This window comes from Xenopus tropicalis, chromosome 1, assembly GCF_000004195.4.
Source record: "Xenopus tropicalis strain Nigerian chromosome 1, UCB_Xtro_10.0, whole genome shotgun sequence".
Taxonomy (NCBI): domain Eukaryota; kingdom Metazoa; phylum Chordata; class Amphibia; order Anura; family Pipidae; genus Xenopus; species Xenopus tropicalis.
In genome coordinates, this window is record NC_030677.2 from 21,435,465 (window position 1) to 21,457,642 (window position 22,178).

The 22,178-nt window shown below is 42.6% G+C and overlaps 1 protein-coding gene across 1 annotated transcript in view; it reads right to left on the minus strand.

Moving 5' to 3' along the window:
* Positions 1-22,178, minus strand: part of mxd4 (MAX dimerization protein 4) — a 37,255-nt gene that overhangs the window by 2,586 nt on the left and 12,491 nt on the right. Inside the window, exons 3-4 of the mRNA NM_001102769.1 lie at positions 2,861-2,890; positions 249-363 (exon numbers count right to left, since the gene is read on the minus strand). Of these exons, the coding sequence (NP_001096239.1) occupies positions 249-363; positions 2,861-2,890 (145 nt within the window). The remainder of the gene's footprint in view (positions 1-248; positions 364-2,860; positions 2,891-22,178) is intronic.

The window sequence follows — 22,178 nt, forward strand, 5'->3', positions numbered from 1 at the left end:
CAGCATATATTGGCCATAGATGAATACCAAACAGATAGACGGGGAGTGGGGGAAATAACCGATTGACAGCTCCAGGTCTAGTAACCCATAGGAATCAATCATATGTTTGTTTTTAATTAGTAGATCAATAGATGCTAACTACCGATTGGTTGTTACTAAACCTAGAGGAAACTCAAATGAATTCCCCAGTTACATGTCCAAGCTAAATTACCCATCATTCTAGCTGAATGCGTGTCTAGCTAAAGTACCTTTATGTGCATTTTGGCTCTTTTCAGAAGGCTTAGAGTAGTATGTCTGTTGCTATCTGGCCCAAGAGGCACGAGTTGCTTTAGCTGCTCCAAATATAATCGTAATTTTGCTCGCCTAAAAAGAAAACAAGAAGAGAATGGTTGGTCAGCAGGGAGTGCAGAGCAACGTTTTCCTAGCCAATAAGATCTCTTGCTGATCGCATGACATAATCAACAGAACAGCATATTCACATAATGACGCAGCACCACTAATAGAGGCGTCAGATTTGGTGCATGGTCTGAAAAACCTGTCAATCAGAAGTGAAAGGATGTCACATGACTAAGTAAGCTGCTAGCCAAGCGACCAATTAGGACTGAATAAGTTCCCTGCCTTATGAGCCAAACTCTAGCACAATGGAACTGTAGGTTTTGTAGTTTGAACCATGGTTACAGCGCTTGGGTCCTGGGTACAATTCCAATACAATTCCAGCCAGGGGACTAATTGCAAGGAGTTTGTTATTCTCTTTACATAGTGGGCTTCCTCCCACACTCCCAATACAGGTTAATTGGCTCCGTGGTATACTGACCATAGTATGTGTGTGTGACAGGGGCCTCAGACTGTAAGCTCCACTGGGGAGGGGGCCAATGGGAATAATGTATCATGTCTGTAAAATCCTATGGAATAGGTTTGTGATATTTTACAAAAGCATATTAATTAGAAAACTTACTATATGTGAGACTTATGCTAAGCAAAGCAGACACTGCCACAACAGCTGCTAATTTAAAGGGGAAGTTTACCTTTCAGTTAATATTTAATATGTTACAGAATGTCCTGTTCTTAGTAACTTTTCAGCTGGTCTTTATTTTTTATTTGTTATAGTTTCAAAATTATTCGCCTTTTTTTCAACCTTTTTACCACTTTCATATGAGGGGGGTCACTGACCCTTTGTGAGACAACGGTTTTATTGTTAATGTTTACTATTTATGATTATTATTTGTATTCAGGCCCAGGGGGCGGCCCTTAATTCTTAAAATGGCAATTTTCTATTTAGGATTACCCAATGGCACATACTACAGGTATGGGACCTGTTATCCAGAATGCTCGGGACCTGAGGTTTTCCAGATAAGGGATCTTTCCGTAATTTGGATCTCCATAACTTAAGCCTGCTAAAAATCATTTAAATACTGAATAAACCCAATGGGGTTGTTTTGCCTCCAATAAGGGGTAATTATATCTTAGTTGGGATCAAGTACAGGTACTGTTTTATTATTACAGAGAAAAGGGAATCATTTAACCATTAAATAAACCCAATAGGGCTGTTCTGCCCCAATAAGGGGTAATTATATCTTAGTTGGGATCAAGTACAGGTATTGTTTTATTATTACAGAGAAAAGGGAATTATTTAACCATGAAATAAGGGAATCATTTAACAATTAAATAAACCCAATAGGGCTGTTCTGCCCCCAATAAGGGGTAATTATATCTTAGTTGGGATCAAGTACAGGTACTGTTTTATTATTACAGAGAAAAGGGAATCATTTAACCATGAAATAAACATATACTATACCATACCTATACTAAAAGTATATTTTTAACAAAATGGTTTATTTAGATAAAGCAGGGTTTTACATATGAGCTTGTTTATGCAATATATTTTTATAGAGATTGTTTGGGAGTATAGTTTTCCTTTAAAAAAAAAAACTATTACAAAATAAATAATGAAGACCAATTGAAAAGTTGCTTAGACTTGGCCATTCTATAACATACTACAAGTTAACCTAGATATAAAACACCATTTGTAGTATCTCCTTCCTTCCCGTGTCCAGTCCAAATGTGCATCTCCTAAGGTCCCTATCCTGCCCACATAAGGATTCACCCCCTGAAAATTAATCATGAAATTTAAGAGATTAAATACTGGTTTTTTTTTTAAAGCCACTCTATTTTTGGGTTTGCTTTCCCAGTTAGCACAAGCCGCTGCAGCTTTTCCTAGACAGATTATACCAGTTGCTGTTTAACCTGTTTGCTGCCAGGCAGCGAGGCAAAATATTGCACTGGAATTCATCATAGCCCTCCGCCCTGCTGTCTGACAGCAAAGGGATTATTTTGTGGCGCTATAATCCTCTAGCCGGGCCTATTCAATGCCTTTCGTCTCTCCAAAGTGAAACACAAGACTGAGTGTGTGCTGCAAAGGGCACATGAGTCACTGGTTACACGCTGGGAGCCCAAAATAGATCTGGGAGCAGGAAGTTCTGCGTGTAGAAATGTCATATATTATAGCCATGGGACTACGGAAACATGTAGCTGTGTCTCTTTACCAGGGGAAAGGGCTGCTGTGCAGATGTTGGACTACAATTCCCAGCATTCCACTGTTGCTAGCTGGGGAGCGCCAATTTCCATCACTCCAGCCGGTTGGGGGGGGGGGGGGCTGGAGTGCTGGAAATTGGTGCTCCCCAGCTAGCCACATTGCAATGCTGGGAATTGTAGCTTTTTCAATTTGCTAGAATCAGTTTGTCTCTCATACTCTGATGTAGTTGTTGGGGTCACTGACCCTAGATGGTAACCAGGCATTGGTTTGAATGACAGAATGGAAACCAGTCTGCGATGAGATCAAGCTGGTAGAAAAGAAACGTACCTGTGTTTTTCTAATTCGTTGTGCGATGACCTGTAGGAAAAGGGAGAAAGAAGTATTATACACTGTAAATTAGGTGGAAAAAATGTATGTATTATAATATATGTGTATTAAATATACCCTATACCCAGGGTAGCCTGAGTCTTCTCATCATTATAAATAAAGGGAGCACATTGGGAAGTGGAAATGAGAAAGGACAGATGCCATGCAGTTAAATAGGATTTGTGACAGCCGGTCTGGCAGGGCTCACAGCTCAGCAGGAATGTGGCGTGCATTCCCGGGCACGGACTGACGGCATGGCATTACAGGGCAGGCACAGGGAACACTATGTTACACGCACAAGGGCCTGCCCCCGGAATCACAGCAAAAGGCTTTCGTGTACTGGTATAGGAGCTGTAGTAAAGATGGAATAATGGATTATTATTATTAACATTTATTTATAAAGCGCCAACATATTCCGCATCGCTGTAATCCTAGACGGTCCAACTACTATCAGCTTAGCTAAGATTCCCTATGTATTATCTGAACTATAGTAACGAGGCTTCCGGGCTTCATCTGCAACCGTCTTGGGGTGAGAGGGGGCCCCTGAACTAATGTTGCAGTTCTCAAAACGTCCAATTGGATAACAGCATGGACCAATCACAAGAGATCTACTTTAACAAGCATTGCACAAACCCAATGCATCACACACAAAGAAACATTTCATAGAGCTTTGAGTCTATAGGTGAGACAGAATTCAAATAGAAATATAAAACACTCTGGCTATGGGAGATATAAGCTCCGTCAGACAGGGGGGTACCCACAAACCAAGTGAACCAAGAAACCTCTAAAAGCTCCGGCATCTTCCACAGGCAGAGCCTCATACAGAAGGCAATGCATTCGCTGAAGACTAGAAAGGCCTCCTCGCTTGCTGTGTTGTTCCCAGAATGGTGGTCAAAACAACTTGTGTGCCTTAATTCCATTGGCTGCTGGGATGTGATTCACCAGAGACCAATTATAATAAGTGGCTAGAATTTCCCATTCACTCCCTATAATGGGGACTCCAATAACTGTAGTTGATATTTAATAAATGAGTTTTACAAATAGTGTTCTGGAAGTAGCATGCTGCATTGTGGGTAGAAAGCTTTGAGATTTGCATCTGTACTTTATACATGGAACTTGTGCTTGTAAATGAGCCTTTAATAAGAATGTTGGTAGAGGATGCAGTTGGCCATTTCCAAACACATTCCCTCAACCTAACAAGTTTGAATTGGTGAAGCCAAGTGCCGAGCTTGTCTGCAGGGGTAAAATAGTGGGCTGAGGGGGCAGCACCCTAATTAATCCTTTAATATCTCAAAAATCATAAGGAAAATAAATAAAATCTGTAAAGCAGAGTTATTAAATATCAGCTACAGTTTGGAAGCAGATGACAGGTATTATCACAGAATATTGCCTCCCCCCGGACAGTGCTCCTGCTAAAATCTGCCCCGCCCAGGGTATTTCTGGAGAAGCTCATTATGGGCAATCTTCTTCTGCTTCTGTCTTCTTTTACCGGGCACCAGATCAAAGAGAAGACAGAATAGGCATTGCATAAGCCCCCCAAGCAACCCATAGGCACCCTGATCTGCCAAGCCACACCCCTGATCCAACCCACTGCCGCTCTGTTTACACCTTCCCTCCAGTTCACATCGCTACCATATTAATAGCAACCCTATTGACTTCCTTTGGGCCTAAATGTAGGAAGCATTGGTATTTAATGAATGATATTACTTCCCTATTACTAAGTCACCCATTCTGTATGGCAGTCTCACCAGAATCCCATTACAGGGGACCTGTCATCCTAGGAAACTATTATAAATCCTTTTCTATTATGTTAGTTAAGCAAAATAAACTTCACTTACACTATATAAGTTATTTAGATTTTATTTTCTTCAGTCTTAGAAGTCACAATTACAGCAAGCAGAGAGGCGCCATTTTGTGGACACTGTTATTAAGGTAAATTTTGTATACCCCAAAATGCCATCTAGGTGACATCTAGGAAGTGCTGAATAGAAAGTTAAAATAATGGTAATTAAAAATCTAAGCTGTCAATCATATATTGCCTGCCCCGCCTCAATAGAGGCGGGGCAGGCAATATATGATTGACAGCTTCGATTTTTAAATACATTTAATATAGGTATGGATGATTTAATAATAAAAAGAGTTTCATGTGACTTTTTCATGTGTAGGTGACAGGTCCCCTTTAAAGCCAGACAGCTTCAAACCATAGCAAAGGGCCACGCTGCACAGGAAATGCCTGCAACCGACCCTATAAGGTAACATGCAAACATTGCGACATTTCCCGTGTTTGCAAGCAAATCCCATTTCCAAGGCAGTTTGTTTGCAAACACACCCAGGGCTCGTATTCGAGAGCTTCCACGCAAACAAACACTACAGTCACAATGTCGCCAAAGATGGCTTGTTTCCCGGAACGCCGTACTATCTGAGCCTGCCCAAATTAGAGTGCATGGAAATGCTCCTGCTGGCGCTGCTGTGTGCAATGGAAATGTACCGAGTTGCTATGAGCCGCACCAAATGCTACACGTCCCCGGCTAATTATTGCCCCAAGGCTTTCACTTCATCTGCAGTAATGGGCCCTTATTATCCACATCTATCCGTTTATTCTCAGATACAGACACGCACACTATATATTCCTTATATCCAGTGATGGAACCACATGTATATATAGAATATATGTTATTCACCAACACTATAAACACCACCACAATGGTTCATAAATAGGTCAGTTCCCCTTTAATAGCTTCCATCTGTACTAATGAGAATGCTATACAGTGGTGTGAAAAACTATTTGCCCCCTTCCTGATTTCTTATTCTTTTGCATGTTTGTCACACAAAATGTTTCTGATCATCAAACACATTTAACTATTAGTCAAAGATAACACAAGTAAACACAAAATGCAGTTTTTAAATGAGGGTTTTTATTATTTAGGGAGAAAAAAAATCCAAACCTACATGGCCCTGTGTGAAAAAGTAATTGCCCCCTGAACCTAATAACTGGTTGGGCCACCCTTAGCAGCAATAACTGCAATCAAGCGTTTGCGATAACTTGCAACGAGTCTTTTACAGCGCTCTGGAGGAATTTTGGCCCACTCATCTTTGCAGAATTGTTGTAATTCAGCTTTATTTGAGGGTTTTCTAGCATGAACCGCCTTTTTAAGGTCATGCCACAACATCTCAATAGGATTCAGGTCAGGACTTTGACTAGGCCACTCCAAAGTCTTCATTTTGTTTTTCTTCAGCCATTCAGAGGTGGATTTGCTGGTGTGTTTTGGGTCATTGTCCTGCTGCAGCACCCAAGATCGCTTCAGCTTGAGTTGACGAACAGATGGCCGGACATTCTCCTTCAGGATTTTTTGGTAGACAGTAGAATTCATGGTTCCATCTATCACAGCAAGCCTTCCAGGTCCTGAAGCAGAAAAACAACTCCAGACCATCACACTACCACCACCATATTTTACTGTTGGTATGATGTTCTTTTTCTGAAATGCTGTGTTACTTTTACGCCAGATGTAACGGGACACGCACCTTCCAAAAAGTTCAACTTTTGTCTCGTCGGCCCACAAGGTATTTTCCCAAAAGTCTTGGCAATCATTGAGATGTTTTTTAGCAAAATTGAGACGAGCCATAATGTTCTTTTTGCTTAAAAGTGGTTTGCGCCTTGGAAATCTGCCATGCAGGCCGTTTTTGCCCAGTCTCTTTCTTATGGTGGAGTCGTGAACACTGCCCTTAATTGAGGCAAGTGAGGCCTGCAGTTCTTTAGATGTTGTCCTGGGGTCTTTTGTGGCCTCTCGGATGAGTTGTCTCTGCACTCTTGGTGTAATTTTGGTCGGCCGGCCACTCCTGGGAAGGTTCACCACTGTTCCATGTTTTTGCCATTTGTGGATAATGGCTCTCACTGTGGTTCGCTGGAGTCCCAAAGCTTTAGAAATGGCTTTATAACCTTTACCAGACTGATAGATCTCAATTACTTTTGTTCTCATTTGTTCCTGAATTTCTTTGGATCTTGGCATGATGTCTAGCTTTTGAGGTGCTTTTGGTCTACTTCTCTGTGTCAGGTAGCTCCTATTTAAGTGATTTCTTGATTGAAACAGGTGTGGCAGTAATCAGGCCTGGGGGTGACTACAGAAATTGATATTGAAATTGAAAATTGAAATTGATAAACCACAGTTAAGTTATTTTTTAACAAGGGGGGCAATCACTTTTTCACACAGGGCCATGTAGATTTGGAGTTTTTTTTCTCCCTTAATAACGTAAACCTTCATTTAAAAACTGCATTTTGTGTTCAATTATGTTATCTTTGACTAATAGTTAACGGTTTTTGATGAGCAGAAACATTTAAGTGTGACAAACATGCAAAAGAATAAGAAATCAGGAAGGGGGCAAATAGTTTTTCACACCACTGTATATATAGTGGGCCCATGGCAGTAAGTTGTAGTTCATATTGTAACATGCAGAAACAATTACAGAATGGGAAGAACCAGGAATAAATCCCTTTATGGACTTTCAGAATTGTTCTGTAGTGAAAAGGCATAGACCTGTAACTAGCAGCTCAAGCGGGATGAGTTTTTTTTTATTCAGTATAAAGACCCTTTAATGTAGGGCAATTCTCAACACGGTTTTACGGCCTAGAATCCATAAGCCCCCCCCCCCCCGATATGATAACTACATTCGAAACATAACAAATTAACAAAAACAACCCCAACTGTAAAAAAAGAAAGGCTGTGTAGGAGTTTAATGGCTTTAGAACGCTACTCTTACACATAGCACATTACTTTACTGACTGACAGCTCTGAGTTCAACCCTCAAACATATCCAACCAATATCCTGCCCACAAAATGTCTGCTCCCGCTAACAAGCCCCCATTAGTCAATTCATCCAAGTCGGCTAACCACAACATCCCACCACTCTCTGAACCTCAACACAGGCTGCCAGCCCCCTCCCAAATGCTAAGGGCTTCCTGGATCTCAAAATACAATGAGGTTTTAAATTTTCCAGACATATCTGTAGATAGAAAGAACTGTTTGAGTTAGTTTTATCTTCTAGCAATGTATAAGGCTTACATTATAACCCAGGTGAGCTAAAGAAGAGCCAGTATTTGGTGTCCATATTGAAACTGAAATGAACCTTCAGTCTTTGGCCCTGTCATGGTGATCCCTCAGCCTTTGCAGTTCTAGATGGATGGTCAACGTGTATATAGACATAGTCATAGTTCAGTTGACCACACAGAGTTGGGGGGGCAACAAAAAGCTTATACAGAGTGCCATTTATTTTTATTCTATTTATGGCTCACTGCACCAGGATTATGTTCAGCACCTCTGTATAATCCGCAGCCTCACGATGGAGCCTATTTATCAAGCACACACATTATTATGCTAACAAGTAGGGCAATGTCTTCAGAGAACCATGGGATTTCCAATAATGTGAAGACGTTTTGAGCCACTTAGCGTTTTCCCCCTCTGAATTATGCCGGTTATTCTCTAGGGTTGTTTCAGCGACACCTTATAATAAATCTAAATTTTATTTATATATATATATATATATATATATATAAAAGAGAGACTTCTACCTTACAAAGCCACCTGTGCCCATGGCAATAATACCCAATTACAGAAACAAAGAGTACTGCATAAAGGTGCAGCTTTCTCTGGGATACTGTATTTCTGGCATATTAATATTTATTTCAAAGACAAGTAATGTCTAAAGTGGACATAACCTTCTTTTAACTAACAGGTCCCCATACCCGGGGGAATACCTGGAGGTAGTGCCCCAGAGCTAGAGGAGGAGAAGTGCTGAACCAAACCAGAAGGTAAGTGAGGCAAGAACAAGGGTCTATACCACATTTCTCTAGATAAGTCACAGAACCACAAATATAGGAGGAAGAAAGTTCCCTATAACTATCTACTGGCTAGAGGCTTGGGCAGGTCTAACTGAGTGACCCCACTCGACTCATTTCAGAATGAGTGAGATAAGGCACACCAGACCCAGATACAGGAAAGTGTAGATGGCAAGAGTTTAGGGCTCTGGCACATGGGAAGATTAGTCGCCCGCGACAAATCTTCCTGTTCGCGGGCGACTAATCTCCCTGAATTGCCATCCCACCGGCAAAAATGTAAGTCGCCGGTGGGATGGCACACGCGGCGGTGCGATTTCGGCAAATCGCCGAAAATGCCTCGCGTGGCAACTTTGGTGATTTGCCGAAATCGCCTGCGCAGCGTGTGCCATCCCATCGGCAAATTACATTATCGTCGGTGGGATGGCAATTCGGGGAGATTAGTCGCCTGCGAACAGGGAGATTTGTCACGGGCGACTAATCTCCCCGTGTGCCAGCGCCCTTAGGGTGAAGACACACTGAGCTACTAGTAGCAGCTACTTTATCATGGCTACTAAACTCCAGAAAATACCCTGCCATAGACAATACTGAGAACTGCCTCTGCTAAAACACACGTAGAGAAAATTATCAGTAAATGATCAGCATTGTCTGTTATAGTAGCCACGACAAGTAGCTGCTACTAGTAGCTTTGTGTGTCTTCATCCTTAAGGTCCCCATACACAGGCCGATAGTAGCTGCCGATAACGGTCCCTTGGCCCCAGGGCCAAACGATCAAATTATTTATTTTTTTTACCTACACGCTCCCCGATATCGCCCACCCGTAGGTGGGGATATCAGGTGAAGATCCGCTCGCTTGGCGCTTGGAGGCCTTAATTCTTTGCCTTGCTTACCTTTCTTATATCTTATCTCTTTGCTTATTAATCCTGATAAGGATCCAGAATCCCACAATATCTCTGACCACTGTTGTCTGAAGGTTCTGCTATAATAAAAGAATCTCTAGAATATCTGCTGCAAAACATGGCAGAACATCTGCTTTATGAGAGACAGGAAGGAAAGGGCTATTGGATTACTGTATTTTTTTCCAAAACAAACTAAATAATGTGGTACATTCTGGTTTTTAGGCACAAACACAATATTTGTATTTTGAAAATAGTGTTTATTTAACCAAAACAAATGATTGTAAGGCTGATGGTTGAAACGTAGGATATTTTTCCCTTTCGAGCAACCCAATCTCTGCTAATGGCCCTTCTGTTGTGCCTTACTGTCCTTCCCAGCCGCTCCGCCGCAAGTCCCCTCTATAAACGGCTCAGCTATTTATAGGCATGGCCACCACTTTAAAGTAGAAGTTAAAGAAAGTAATTGCCCACAGCCTACTTTTAGCCTTGGTTTCAATAATAAATGAAACAGAATGCCTCCAGAAACATCCTGGCACGGGAAAGTGCAAGGCCCCATTTAAAGGCAAACTAGCAGACTGGGGTTTGGGTCACAGAATAAACATTTTTATTAAAGACCACAGTATGCTTGTGCCTATATTTCTATATAGCCCGTGATTCTGCAATGGAAGCTAAATATGTAAAACCACTCTTGTTCAAACCACTGCCTGGTTGCTAGGGTAAATAAGATCCTAACGACCAGATAGCTGCTGAAATACCTAACTGGAGCTGCTGAACAAAGCGCTAAAATAGCTGAAAAACTATAAAGATATGAAGACCAATTGCAATTTATCTCAGAATATCAATGTCTACATTACAATAAAAGTTAATTTAAGGTGAACTACCTTATTAAGATATGTGCTTTAGGTAGTGGCTTTATTACTAATAATGCTGCCATCCTGCCCAGAGAGCCAGCTATTCTCCCACAGGCAGTATAAATCAGGGCAATCAGTCAGAGCAGTCGGCACAAAATGCCTCCAGGCTAAAAGTGAAGCTTATTTCCTGGTAATCATGTGACGTGAAGTTCCTTCCTGTTCCTGTATACGGGCTAAACCACACTTCCCTATGATATACACAGCAAGAGCATAAAGGGCAGCTCAAGCCACTCATCCCAGCAGTAAATCATTGTATCTTACTGCTTATCAGTAAATGAATATATTCTCAGTACAGGTATGGGACCTGTTATCCAGAATGCTCGGGATCTAAGGTTTTCCGGATAAGGGGTCTTTCTGTAATTCTGTTCTCCCACCTTAAGTCTGCTAAAAAAAAATGTTTAAACTGTAATTAAACCCAATAGGGTTGTTTTGGCTTCAATAAGGATTAATTATATCTTAGTTGGGATCAAGTACAGGTACTGTTTCATTATTACAGAGAAAAGGGAATCATTTAAACTAAATAAACCCAATAGGGCTGTTCTGCCCCCAATAAGGGGTAATTATATCTTAGTTGGGATCAAGTACAGGTACTGTTTTATTATTACAGAGAAAAGGGAATCATTTAACCATTAAATAAACCCAATAGGGCTGTTCTGCCCCAATAAGGGGTAATTATATCTTAGTTGGGATCAAGTACAGGTACTGTTTTATTATTACAGAGAAAAGGGAATCATTTAACCATTAAATAAACCCAATAGGGCTGTTCTGCCCCCAATAAGGGGTAATTATATCTTAGTTGGGATCAAGTACAGGTACTGTTTTATTATTACAGAGAAAAGGGAATCATTTAACCATTAAATAAACCCAATAGGGCTGTTCTGCCCCCAATAAGGGGTAATTATATCTTAGTTGGGATCAAGTACAGGTACTGTTTTATTATTACAGAGAAAAGGGAATCATTTAACCATGAAATAAACCCAATAGGGCTGTTCTGCCCCAATAAGGGGTAATTATATCTTAGTTGGGATCAAGTACAGGTACTGTTTTATTATTAAAGAGAAAAGGGAATAATTTAACCATTAAATAACCCCAATAGGGCTGTTCTGCCCCCAATAAGGGGTAATTATATCTTAGTTGGGATCAAGTACAGGTACTGTTTTATTATTACAGAGAAAATTTTTTTTTAAAAATTTGAATTATTTGTTTAAAATGGAGTATATGGGAGATTGTCTTCCCATAATTCGGAGTTTCTGAATAAACAGGTTCGTGTAAAATGGATCCCATACCTGTATACTGTTTAATGGTACAAGGAATATAATTTAGCTTTACAGTCTGATTTTTTCTTCGAGGAAAAGAGGAATCAGATAAACCTTCCGGAAAATAAAAGGCTTTATGAACAACTCCGCTGAACTAGATTCCAACTCCCAGAATGCCGTGTAAAAAGACAGATATTTTGGGAAACTTCTTTATCTGCTGTTTTCTACTGGGGGAACAGCGGGCTGATACAGTCGAACAATAGGCGCATTTTTTCTGTACTCCAAGCCGCGGGCTCTCGGCCAAAAATTTTAACTACAATCTTAGGAGATGTAAATCAAATGGAGCTGGATATTTGGATTAGATGGGACTCCCCCTTTCTGCTTACTCTGCACATTCTGGCTCCCTCCCCGGGCTGGACGTGAAGATGAATTACATTTATCTGGCAAAATGATTTCCATGTGTAAAAATGCTACTCTTTCAAACAAAAAGAGAGAGGGGGCGGTGTTTGATACACAGGAGGAGTTTCCAAGTGAGAGCCAAACACAGAAGCATGGAACATAATGGCAGGAAAAAAGCAAGATGCCCACACAGGGTTTATATGGTGTGAAGGTTCAACCTGCACTCACAGAACTGAATGTTATTAAAGGAACCGAAAATGTGTTAAAGAGCCCCACACAGTACAGACACCCCTAATGTACCTATTACTGTAATCTGTTCCTTCAAATTGTATGAACAAATACCATTTTTATATGCTGAAATCCAGCTGCAAACAGTTCTACCCTTTCTGCATCATTTGAAATCCTGGCAGGGGAGGAGAGACTAAAACATTTATGTTACAAATTGTAACAACTTCTCCACAGCTTACAGACAGCATGCAGGAACTACATAACCCACAATGCATTGCACTGTGATGTTCCTTTCCTTAGTGACATCATGTGTGCAGGGAATTGTGGGATTGGGAGGATGCAGGCTGAAGGCAGGCTGAGGACAGGCGACTACGGTTACATTTTTTTTTTTTCACAAAGTAGTCAGCCAGATCAGCAGGGGAACAGGGGGCGGGGCTTGGGGAACTGTTCCAAACTATATTATTAAAGTTAAAATTCATGAAAAGGCTGAATATTTTTTAAATTATGTTTATCGCAAAGTTGCTTAAAATTATGTTTGCTTTTCAAAAAGCTTAAGGTGTGTTTGGGTGGAGTTCCCCTTTAAATAGCCTTTGAAAATGCACTGAAAAGGCAAGTTTTCCTTTATTAGCATTATTATGTTGGTCTTCTTAGGAACACCCGCTGTAATATTATGTGCTCAGGGAGATTTATGCTGGAATTCATGCTGGGGTCAGCCAGTTACAACCATGGTTGAACTTGGCCAGCAGGACACCGGGAAAAACACAGTGGCCCAGGCCAATTCCCCCCACTGAAAACTTGTTGCTCCTCCTCACCCCCAATCACGGGTTCAAGAAGAAAGTGAAAGGTATGCGGAGGGTGGGGGTACAGGCTGGCGGGTGGGTTTGACAAACAGAGGAGTTAGTGACTGGGGTGGGCCCTAAGGTGGCAGTCCGTTTGGGCCCTGGACACCCCAGTCTGACACTGGTTAGATCCAGGCCTGGACTGGCAATCTGTGGGTTCTGGCAAATGCCAGAGGGGCTGCTGTAAGATGCCATAGACACTCACTATTTATTGGGCTGCTGGGGGGCTGTTTGGGCCTCTGTGTACTTAAATGCCAGAGCCCAGGGTTGCCACCTGTCTGGTTTTGACCCAGACAGTCCGGGGTTGTCCACGTCAAACCTAGCTGCCCACCAGGATTCTCAAAGATTGATGCAGCGATTAACTCCTCTGTTTGTCAACCCCCCCCCCAGTGAAATCTGTCAGTGGCTCACAGGGTTGGTTGTGCCTGGGAAAAAATGTAATGCTTTAAAAGCAAAACTTCTTTGTCTCGTCCCTTAGCCCTCCTGCAGTGCCACCATTCCATGCAGCCAGCAACAGGACAAGGCTTAATAAACGATAAAGCGTGATGCCTTTGGGGGAAAGGCCAGCCTCTGCATGAATGGCTTACACTGGATTGTAAGCTCTTGTGGACAGGTCTGTCACTCCTTCATTTCCCAGTGTGTTTTTCCTACCAGAGCAGTGCACTATAAATACATATGGCAGTACATGGAAAGTCTTCTGATCTGCAGTCTCAGAGCACTTAAAACTTTGCTTAAATCAGCTTTTAGTAGCTCCTGCACCCTAAAGGTGGCCATACACGAGGCGATTTCGCTCGTTGTGCGATGAACGATTATATCGACAAACGATCGTATGGCGATCGAGTTCCCATACGATATGCCATCCACGGGCAACGATAATTCGGGAAAGATTTCGTCGCATCATTATCGTAAAATACGTACGATCGTACATCTACGTACGATCGAATGTCGTTGACTTCCGCTGCTGGCAATCGTGACATGCGCAGAGAACAATCGTTGAAAGACAAATGTCTGACACTCACACCAACTGGCAGATTTTATCGTTAAACGACCAAAATTTTTAAACCTGGCCGATCGATTTTGGGGACGATAATGTCGGCTCGTTTAGTGGGCCGACGATCGTTCGTACACCACCAACTATACGATAACTTAACGATAGCATCGGATTGTTCGGGAATCGGTCGTTTGTAAGTAAAAAATCGGTCCGTGTATGGCCACCTTAAGCAATAGCAGGGCTCTATAAAGCCAATGTTTTCTATTCTTAAAGGGGAACTGCACCAAAGATAATGAAAACATTTCTAATTCTTAGCATCTCTCCAAGTAAACATCTTTCATGTTATTTGTAAATGTGATAAACAGTGAAAGCAGAATCTGTCTGGTTATATTCACTGCTCTGCAGGTACTCACACCTAAAGCTGAACGGACCTGGAGCGGAAAGGACTACTGCTACATCTTTTCACAAATCAGAACCAGAGAACAGAAAGCGATAAACAAAGAAGTGAGAACAAAGAACTGGATTTCTGGTTCATAAGATCACAGGAATCCTCCTGTGCAGTTGGTCAGTATTAACAGCCTTGGATAGAGAGCCAGAACCATGTAGATGGAAATTAGGTGCCATTGGCAACTTTGTAACAGACAAGAGGTTGCAGGCCCGGACTGGCAATCTGTGGGTTCTGGCAAATGCCAGAGGGGCTGCTGTAAGATGCCATAGTCACTATTTATTGGGCTGCTGGGGGGCTGTTTGGGCCTCTGTGTACTGGGAATGCCAGGCACTATTTTGAATCACCTAGTTTAGCTATAGAAGTTATCAAAAAACATTATTATAGATGCAAGAAAATTCACCACAAGCATTCTACTGCCCAAAAACCTCATTATAAGTGTAAGAGAAGTGACCAATGAGAACGCTGATTCCCAGCACTATGTCAGGCATCTTGCTGTTATCTTACATATAGAGATAATTATGTCATTTTCTTACTTCATTATATGGCACAGGAATCAGACATGGGGATAAAGGACAGGTTTGTTTAATGCTGGGAAACTGTGTTTAAAGCTTCCAACTCCAATTGTAGCAACAAAGAACATGGAGCCAGATTTGCACAGATCAGCTGGGATTCTCATTGGAGGATTTCTTGCATTTTAATGCAGCCGCTGGCAGGGTCGGACTGGGCCCGGTTCTAGTGGGCCCCGGCGGCCCAGACCCAACCCTTGCAGCGCTCCCCCTCCCGACTACTCCTTCCCTGACGCGTCAAATTTACGCGCTCGGAGGAGGACATCGGGAGGGGGGCCCTGCGAGGGGGGTTAGGGGGCCCCCTGCAGGGGGGGGTAGGGAACGCGCCTGGCTGGGGGCACCTGCAGGGCCCCTGGGACAGGAGTCCCTGTGGGCCCTTCACCCCCCAGTCCGAACCTGGCCGCTGGAGATTTGGGGAAAAGTCTTGGAAAAGTTTTATTGCTTTAAGAATACAACCCTGATGTCACTGGACTACAGCTCCTAGCATGCCGCAACCTTCATTATATGTTAAATTGTTCTGGGATTTGTAGTCCAGCAACATCAGAGTAACACTTGGTCAAGCAGTGCTGTATAGCAGGGTTTAGTTCCCCTTTAATAGCTGAAATCTGCTTCTGTACAGCCACACACCTCCCTCTCAAAGATAAAATGTGTTGAGGTTTCAGATGAATGTGCCTAAACCACTAGATCAGCCTTTGATGTGGGTGCAGGAGCGCGGCGTGGTACATGGCCCATAAGCAGGTCTGTGTGCAGAGGAGCCCAGATCTACAGCATAACAGTCTGTGTGGCAGTCTCCTATAAACCCTGTATGTATGAGCTATATATTATATAGGACAGGAGAAGCTAATCTCTGGCACTGGCAGTGCTGTACGATTACTTTTAAAGGAACAGTAACACAAAAAAGTGTATCAAAGAAATTAAAATATAATGTACTGTTGCCCTGCACTGGTAAAACTGGTATGTTTTCTACAGAAACCCTACTATAGTTTATATAAATACCCTGCTGTGTAGCCCCGGGGGCAGCCATTCCTGCACTGGTACAGCTGGGGTGTTTGCTACAGAAACCCTACTATAGTTTATATAAATACCCTGCTGTGTAGCCCCGGGGGCAGCCATTCCTGCACTGGTACAGCTGGGGTGTTTGCTACAGAAACCCTTCTATAGTTTATATAAATACCCTGCTGTGTAGCCCCGGGGGCAGCCATTCCTGCACTGGTACAGCTGGGGTGTTTGCTACAGAAACCCTACTATAGTTTATATAAATACCCTGCTTAGTAGCCCCGGGGGCAGCCATTCCTGCACTGGTACAGCTGGGGTGTTTGCTACAGAAACCCTTCTATAGTTTATATAAATACCCCGCTGTGTAGCCCCGGGGGCAGCCATTCCTGCACTGGTACAGCTGGGGTGTTTACTACAGAAACCCTACTATAGTTTATATAAATACCCTGCTGTGTAGCCGCGGGGGCAGCCATTCCTGCACTGGTACAGCTGGGGTGTTTGCTACAGAAACCCTACTATAGTTTATATAAATACCCCGCTGTGTAGCCCGGGGGCAGCCATTCCTGCACTGGTACAGCTGGGGTGTTTGCTACAGAAACCCTACTATAGTTTATATAAATACCCCGCTGTGTAGCCCCGGGGGCAGCCATTCCTGCACTGGTACAACTGGGGTGTTTGCTACAGAAACCCTACTATAGTTTATATAAATACCCTGCTGTGTAGCCCTGGGGGCAGCCATTCCTGCACTGGTACAGCTGGGGTGTTTGCTACAGAAACCCTACTATAGTTTATATAAATACCCTGCTGTGTAGCCGCGGGGGCAGCCATTCCTGCACTGGTACAGCTGGGGTGTTTGCTACAGAAACCCTACTATAGTTTATATAAATACCCCGCTGTGTAGCCCGGGGGCAGCCATTCCTGCACTGGTACAGCTGGGGTGTTTGCTACAGAAACCCTACTATAGTTTATATAAATACCCCGCTGTGTAGCCCCGGGGGCAGCCATTCCTGCACTGGTACAACTGGGGTGTTTGCTACAGAAACCCTACTATAGTTTATATAAATACCCTGCTGTGTAGCCCCGGGGGCAGCCATTCCTGCACTGGTACAGCTGGGGTGTTTGCTACAGAAACCCTACTATAGTTTATATAAATACCCCGCTGTGTAGCCCCGGGGGCAGCCATTCCTGCACTGGTACAGCTGGGGTGTTTGCTACAGAAACCCTACTATAGTTTATATAAATACCCTGCTGTGTAGCCCCGGGGGCAGCCATTCCTGCACTGGTACAGCTGGGGTGTTTGCTACAGAAACCCTACTATAGTTTATATAAATACCCCGCTGTGTAGCCCCGGGGGCAGCCGTTCCTGCACTGGTACAGCTGGGGTGTTTGCTACAGAAACCCTACTATAGTTTATATAAATACCCCGCTGTGTAGCCCCGGGGGCAGCCATTCCTGCACTGGTACAGCTGGGGTGTTTGCTACAGAAACCCTACTATAGTTTATATAAATACCCTGCTGTGTAGCCCCGGGGGCAGCAATTTAAAGGAGAAAAGACACAGGTTACTTAGCAGATAACAGATAAGCTCAGTAGAATATAATGGGGCTTTATCTGTTGTCTGCTTTGTGCCTGTACCTTTTTTCTTCTTTTTCACCTTGAATGGCTTCCCCCGTGGCTACACTGGAATTCATTTATATAAATTATAGTAGGATCTCTAAAGCAACACAAAAAAACTTTCACCAGTCCAGGGCAACAGTACATTACATTTTATTTGCTTTAAAACATTTTCAGTTTTTGGAGTTACTGTTCCTTTAACTTCCATACTTGGCTGCGCAGGGGTTGCTGGGATATGTAGTTCTCCAAAAGCTGTCAGTGCTTTCTACTCTTTTATGCAGAGGCATAGATAGATAGGATAGATAGATCTATCTATCTATCCAGTATAGATAAATATAGTAGTAACGAGTACTGCAGTCAACAAATCAGTGCTAATTAAGCTGCTGCCATAGGCTGGTTTTTAATGACACCACGTAAAATCACACATAACTCTAAAGCTGCGTAAGGAATTCTGGCGAGTGTGTAGCGGAGTGTAAAAATCCTGCTGTAAAATGAGGTGTTAGCTTGGAAATAGCTTTGTAAATACTGGTGTTATGTTGCACCGCTTTCATACAAGAATTCCTTCCCTGCCTCAACATGCGCCATTGACTTTAATGGGGGGCACCAGGTTTCGGGTAGTTTTAAACTAATGGTGTAAATTTCCATAAATTTGCTGTGAGAGAGATGTATGCAGACACAGCAGCTGCCGGCCTCTCGGTGCTACTCAGCCTGTTACTACCAGCTACAGTGAATGTGTATTAGGGAGAGTGAAGCAGTCTGGGAATGGGAACTTAGCATAGGCCTTATACTATATACAGCTCTTTACGTCCCCTTTAAAGTGGAAAACAGTTGGATCCAAACCCAAAATACAAATTGATGTATAGTCACTCACAGTGGTCACTGTTGCAGTTTACATTCATTTTCTGCTTTCAGTGGTTTCTGAGATAATAGCAGTTTTAAGTTTAGACTGCTAATACTAAGGGGCTGATTTACTTACCCACGAACGGGTCGAATGGAGTCCGATTGCGTTTTTTTCGTAATGATCGGTACTTTGCGATTTTTTCGTATGTTTTGCGATTTTTTCGGATTCTTTACTGCCTGCACTGTATTTACATCACTTACAAGATCCATATCTTCAAAGCCATTTATGTTCCAGGCTCCACAGTGGTTTAACTCCCCAGACGGGCCGATGTTTGTGGGAAGGCCAGACATTTCCAGGCTTGTATAACTTCCAAACAAACCCTGAGCATAAAGAATGGTATCTTTTTGTAGCAGCATTTGGGAGGGAATTTTGTGCCCCTTTCTTAACTGCTGGTTCTGCCTTTTGCAACAATGCAGTAGAAGTCTAGCCGTCATGCTTTTTCACAGGTCTGTCAATCAGCTGGCTTTGGCTACATTGCTGCAAAAGTCAGAACCACCAGGGCAGAGAATAGAAAGGGGCAGACAAATACGGCTTTCAGCAGAAGACAGATTTACAAATAGAGCCCAAAAATCTGAAATGAATGCATAATGGAAAGTTTCTTAGAATTACATTTGCTTCTTATAGGGTGAAGACACACAGAACTACTAGTAGCAGCTACTTTTTCATGGCTACTAAACTCTATAAAATCCCCTGCCATAGACAATGCTGAGAATTTCCTCTGCTAAACACACATAGAGACAATTAGCAGTAAACGATCAGCATTGTCTATTTTAGTAGCCACAACAAGTAGCTGCTACTAGTAGCTCTGTGTGTCTTCACCCTTAGGCAAAAATAAATATTTCGGTTTACGTGTCCTTTTAGCATCTCATTATCAAGTTAATCATTAATTTATGATTCTTGGGGTGTTAGAGCTTGGTGGTGCTGCTGCAGAGTTCTAACACATTACGAGGGTAATGTGGCCAAGGTGTGCTGCACAGCACAGAAAGTACAGTGTCGAACAGAGAGGACTGCGAGTATAAGTGCTCCCCTCGTGACAGCCAGGGAATAGGGGGGTGGGACAGGGAAACAATAGGTTCTGGCACTGATCCAGCCTGTGACTCACATTCTACACATCACCTTTGCACGAATATGGGAAATAACTGGCTCCCAGTGTTGCCTTTGCCATTAGACGTTGCTCAGCTGGGAACTAGTTTAAAGGAGAAGTAAAGCCAAAATGAATGTATAAAATACAGCATCTTTAAGAGTAAACTTACTGTAGCAGCCCATCAATTAATCAATTCTGATGCAGAATGCAGTGGTTTCCATAATGCCATGGAATGTGACTTTGAATTAACTATATGAATATATTGTATTGTTCCTTTTAGACAGAATTTGTATGGAGGGCCTGGTCCCAGTGGGTAACTGCAGGGCTGGATCTAGGGGTAGGTAGCAGAAGCATGTGCCTTGGGGCCACAAATGGAAGCCTTTTTTTTTTACATTTTTTTGCATGATACCCTCTGAGTGAGTAGGTGGGTAATTGGGTACCAGCACTTACTTGCCTGGCTCTGAGTAACTGAACCAGGTTCTTGCAAGCAATTCCTATCCAAAGTGATTGGACTGATTTAGAAACATTTTCTTTGCCCCCACCCCACCATACCATGGAGCCATAAAAAGCATAGGCCACAAAATCACTGTGTTCTATTACCCTCACAAGTTCAGAGCATATCCCCTTAATTATGTTAAGTTCTCCACCTCTGTTATAAAACACAGCAGTTTATGGCGGACTTACTAGTTATACATATGGGTCACGTTAAGTGGCAATAAATAATGTAACAACTGAATGGAGATGCAGAAGTGGTCCAAACACTACACTACAATTTTTTAACATTTCCTAAAAGCCAAAGCTGAGACGCTGTAGTTGAACAACAGCGGAAGACCAGTCAACAGTTGGACTGCAAGATGCAACCGGCTCTACAGACTGCAAACACGTCTAAGGCTTAGCTTTATTCTGTGGATTGTTATGTTCTCCTTGAATGGCCAAAATGGGTACAACAGCCCTAGCGCCAATATGTTCCACATGCCAACGACTCTCCAAGTGCTTGGGCTGAATGCGGTCTCAGCGAGACTACAGTGCCGCTGGCATAATTAAGGGGGATGGGTGGGAGTTGTCTAAAAGACATAACGAAGCACTATTTATTTATTATAATCGGCCACAGTTCTTCGTTCCCCCTATGGACACTTTTTTTTTGTTTATAAGTACTTGCTTTTCATTTGACAGCCAAAGCCTGGCCATCAAAGTGAGCCAGCCCCGACTAAAAACAATGGCGCCAAGTGATGTGTGAATGTCCACTATTCATCCCCACGCTGAATTACAATTCAAAGCCTATCTGAGAATTTCTCTATGAGAAAACGATTAAACAGGCAGGCGAAACACAAACCCTCATTCTGAAAGGCAGAGCCGCCACTAGGAACCGCCTCGTAAACAGGACCACAATGTGTCTGTCTGTCTTTCCACTGTGGCAGGGCGAGAAGGAGCGCTCTCTGATAATATGGAATACAGAGATGTGCCGGGGGGAGCCCATATGAAAATAAGCAATAATATTGACACTGTATCATATTAACTTAGGCATATAAATATCACTAACAGCTTTAAAGGAACATGGTGCCTTCTAATTGTGCCCTAAAAATGAAACACAATGTGGGGGTACCACCCCAAAAATGATTTCTCTTAGATCTAAGTCTAAGCAACTTTGCAATATACATATTTTAAAGGTCTGGTTCTTTTACATTATTTGTAAATGTAACTGCACCTAAAAGCATTGTCTGCTTACATTCTCTGCACTGCGGGTTCTGACTTCAGCAGGTTAGCAGACCTGGAGAACTGCCCTCTGTTAGACAGATACGGCTTTCAATAGCAGTGACATTTCCTAATAACTTTAAAACCCCTGAGAATGTGGAATGACTGTAAAATGAAAAGGAGCACATTTTTTCCAGATTTTTATTTAACTTTTTTCAAATTTAATCAATTCGTATTATTTGTGGAGCACTGGGTATTTGGTCAATTCCAAAAAAAAATTACGTATTTCGTACATTCCTAAATCAGAGATGCATGCAGATCCAGGTTGACATGTTGATCGTGGCCACTCCCCCCAGCAATGCCCCTTTTCTGCACAGGTCACACCCACTTTGCCAAGCCACGCCTCCAGCAGGCTTCCTTTGCTACAACTGCTTCTGAGGATTCAGTTGATACGTCATTTAATTTGAATAGGAGGTATAAATTACGATTTGGGAACAAATATATGACAGCAGGTGACTGGACTATTACTGTGGGTAACTGGGTTAGGGGAAGGGTTAAATTAGGGCAACGCCTGAACTAATGCGGGTAAATTACAATGTCTGCTAAACAGAACTATAGCCCTAGATTATGTAA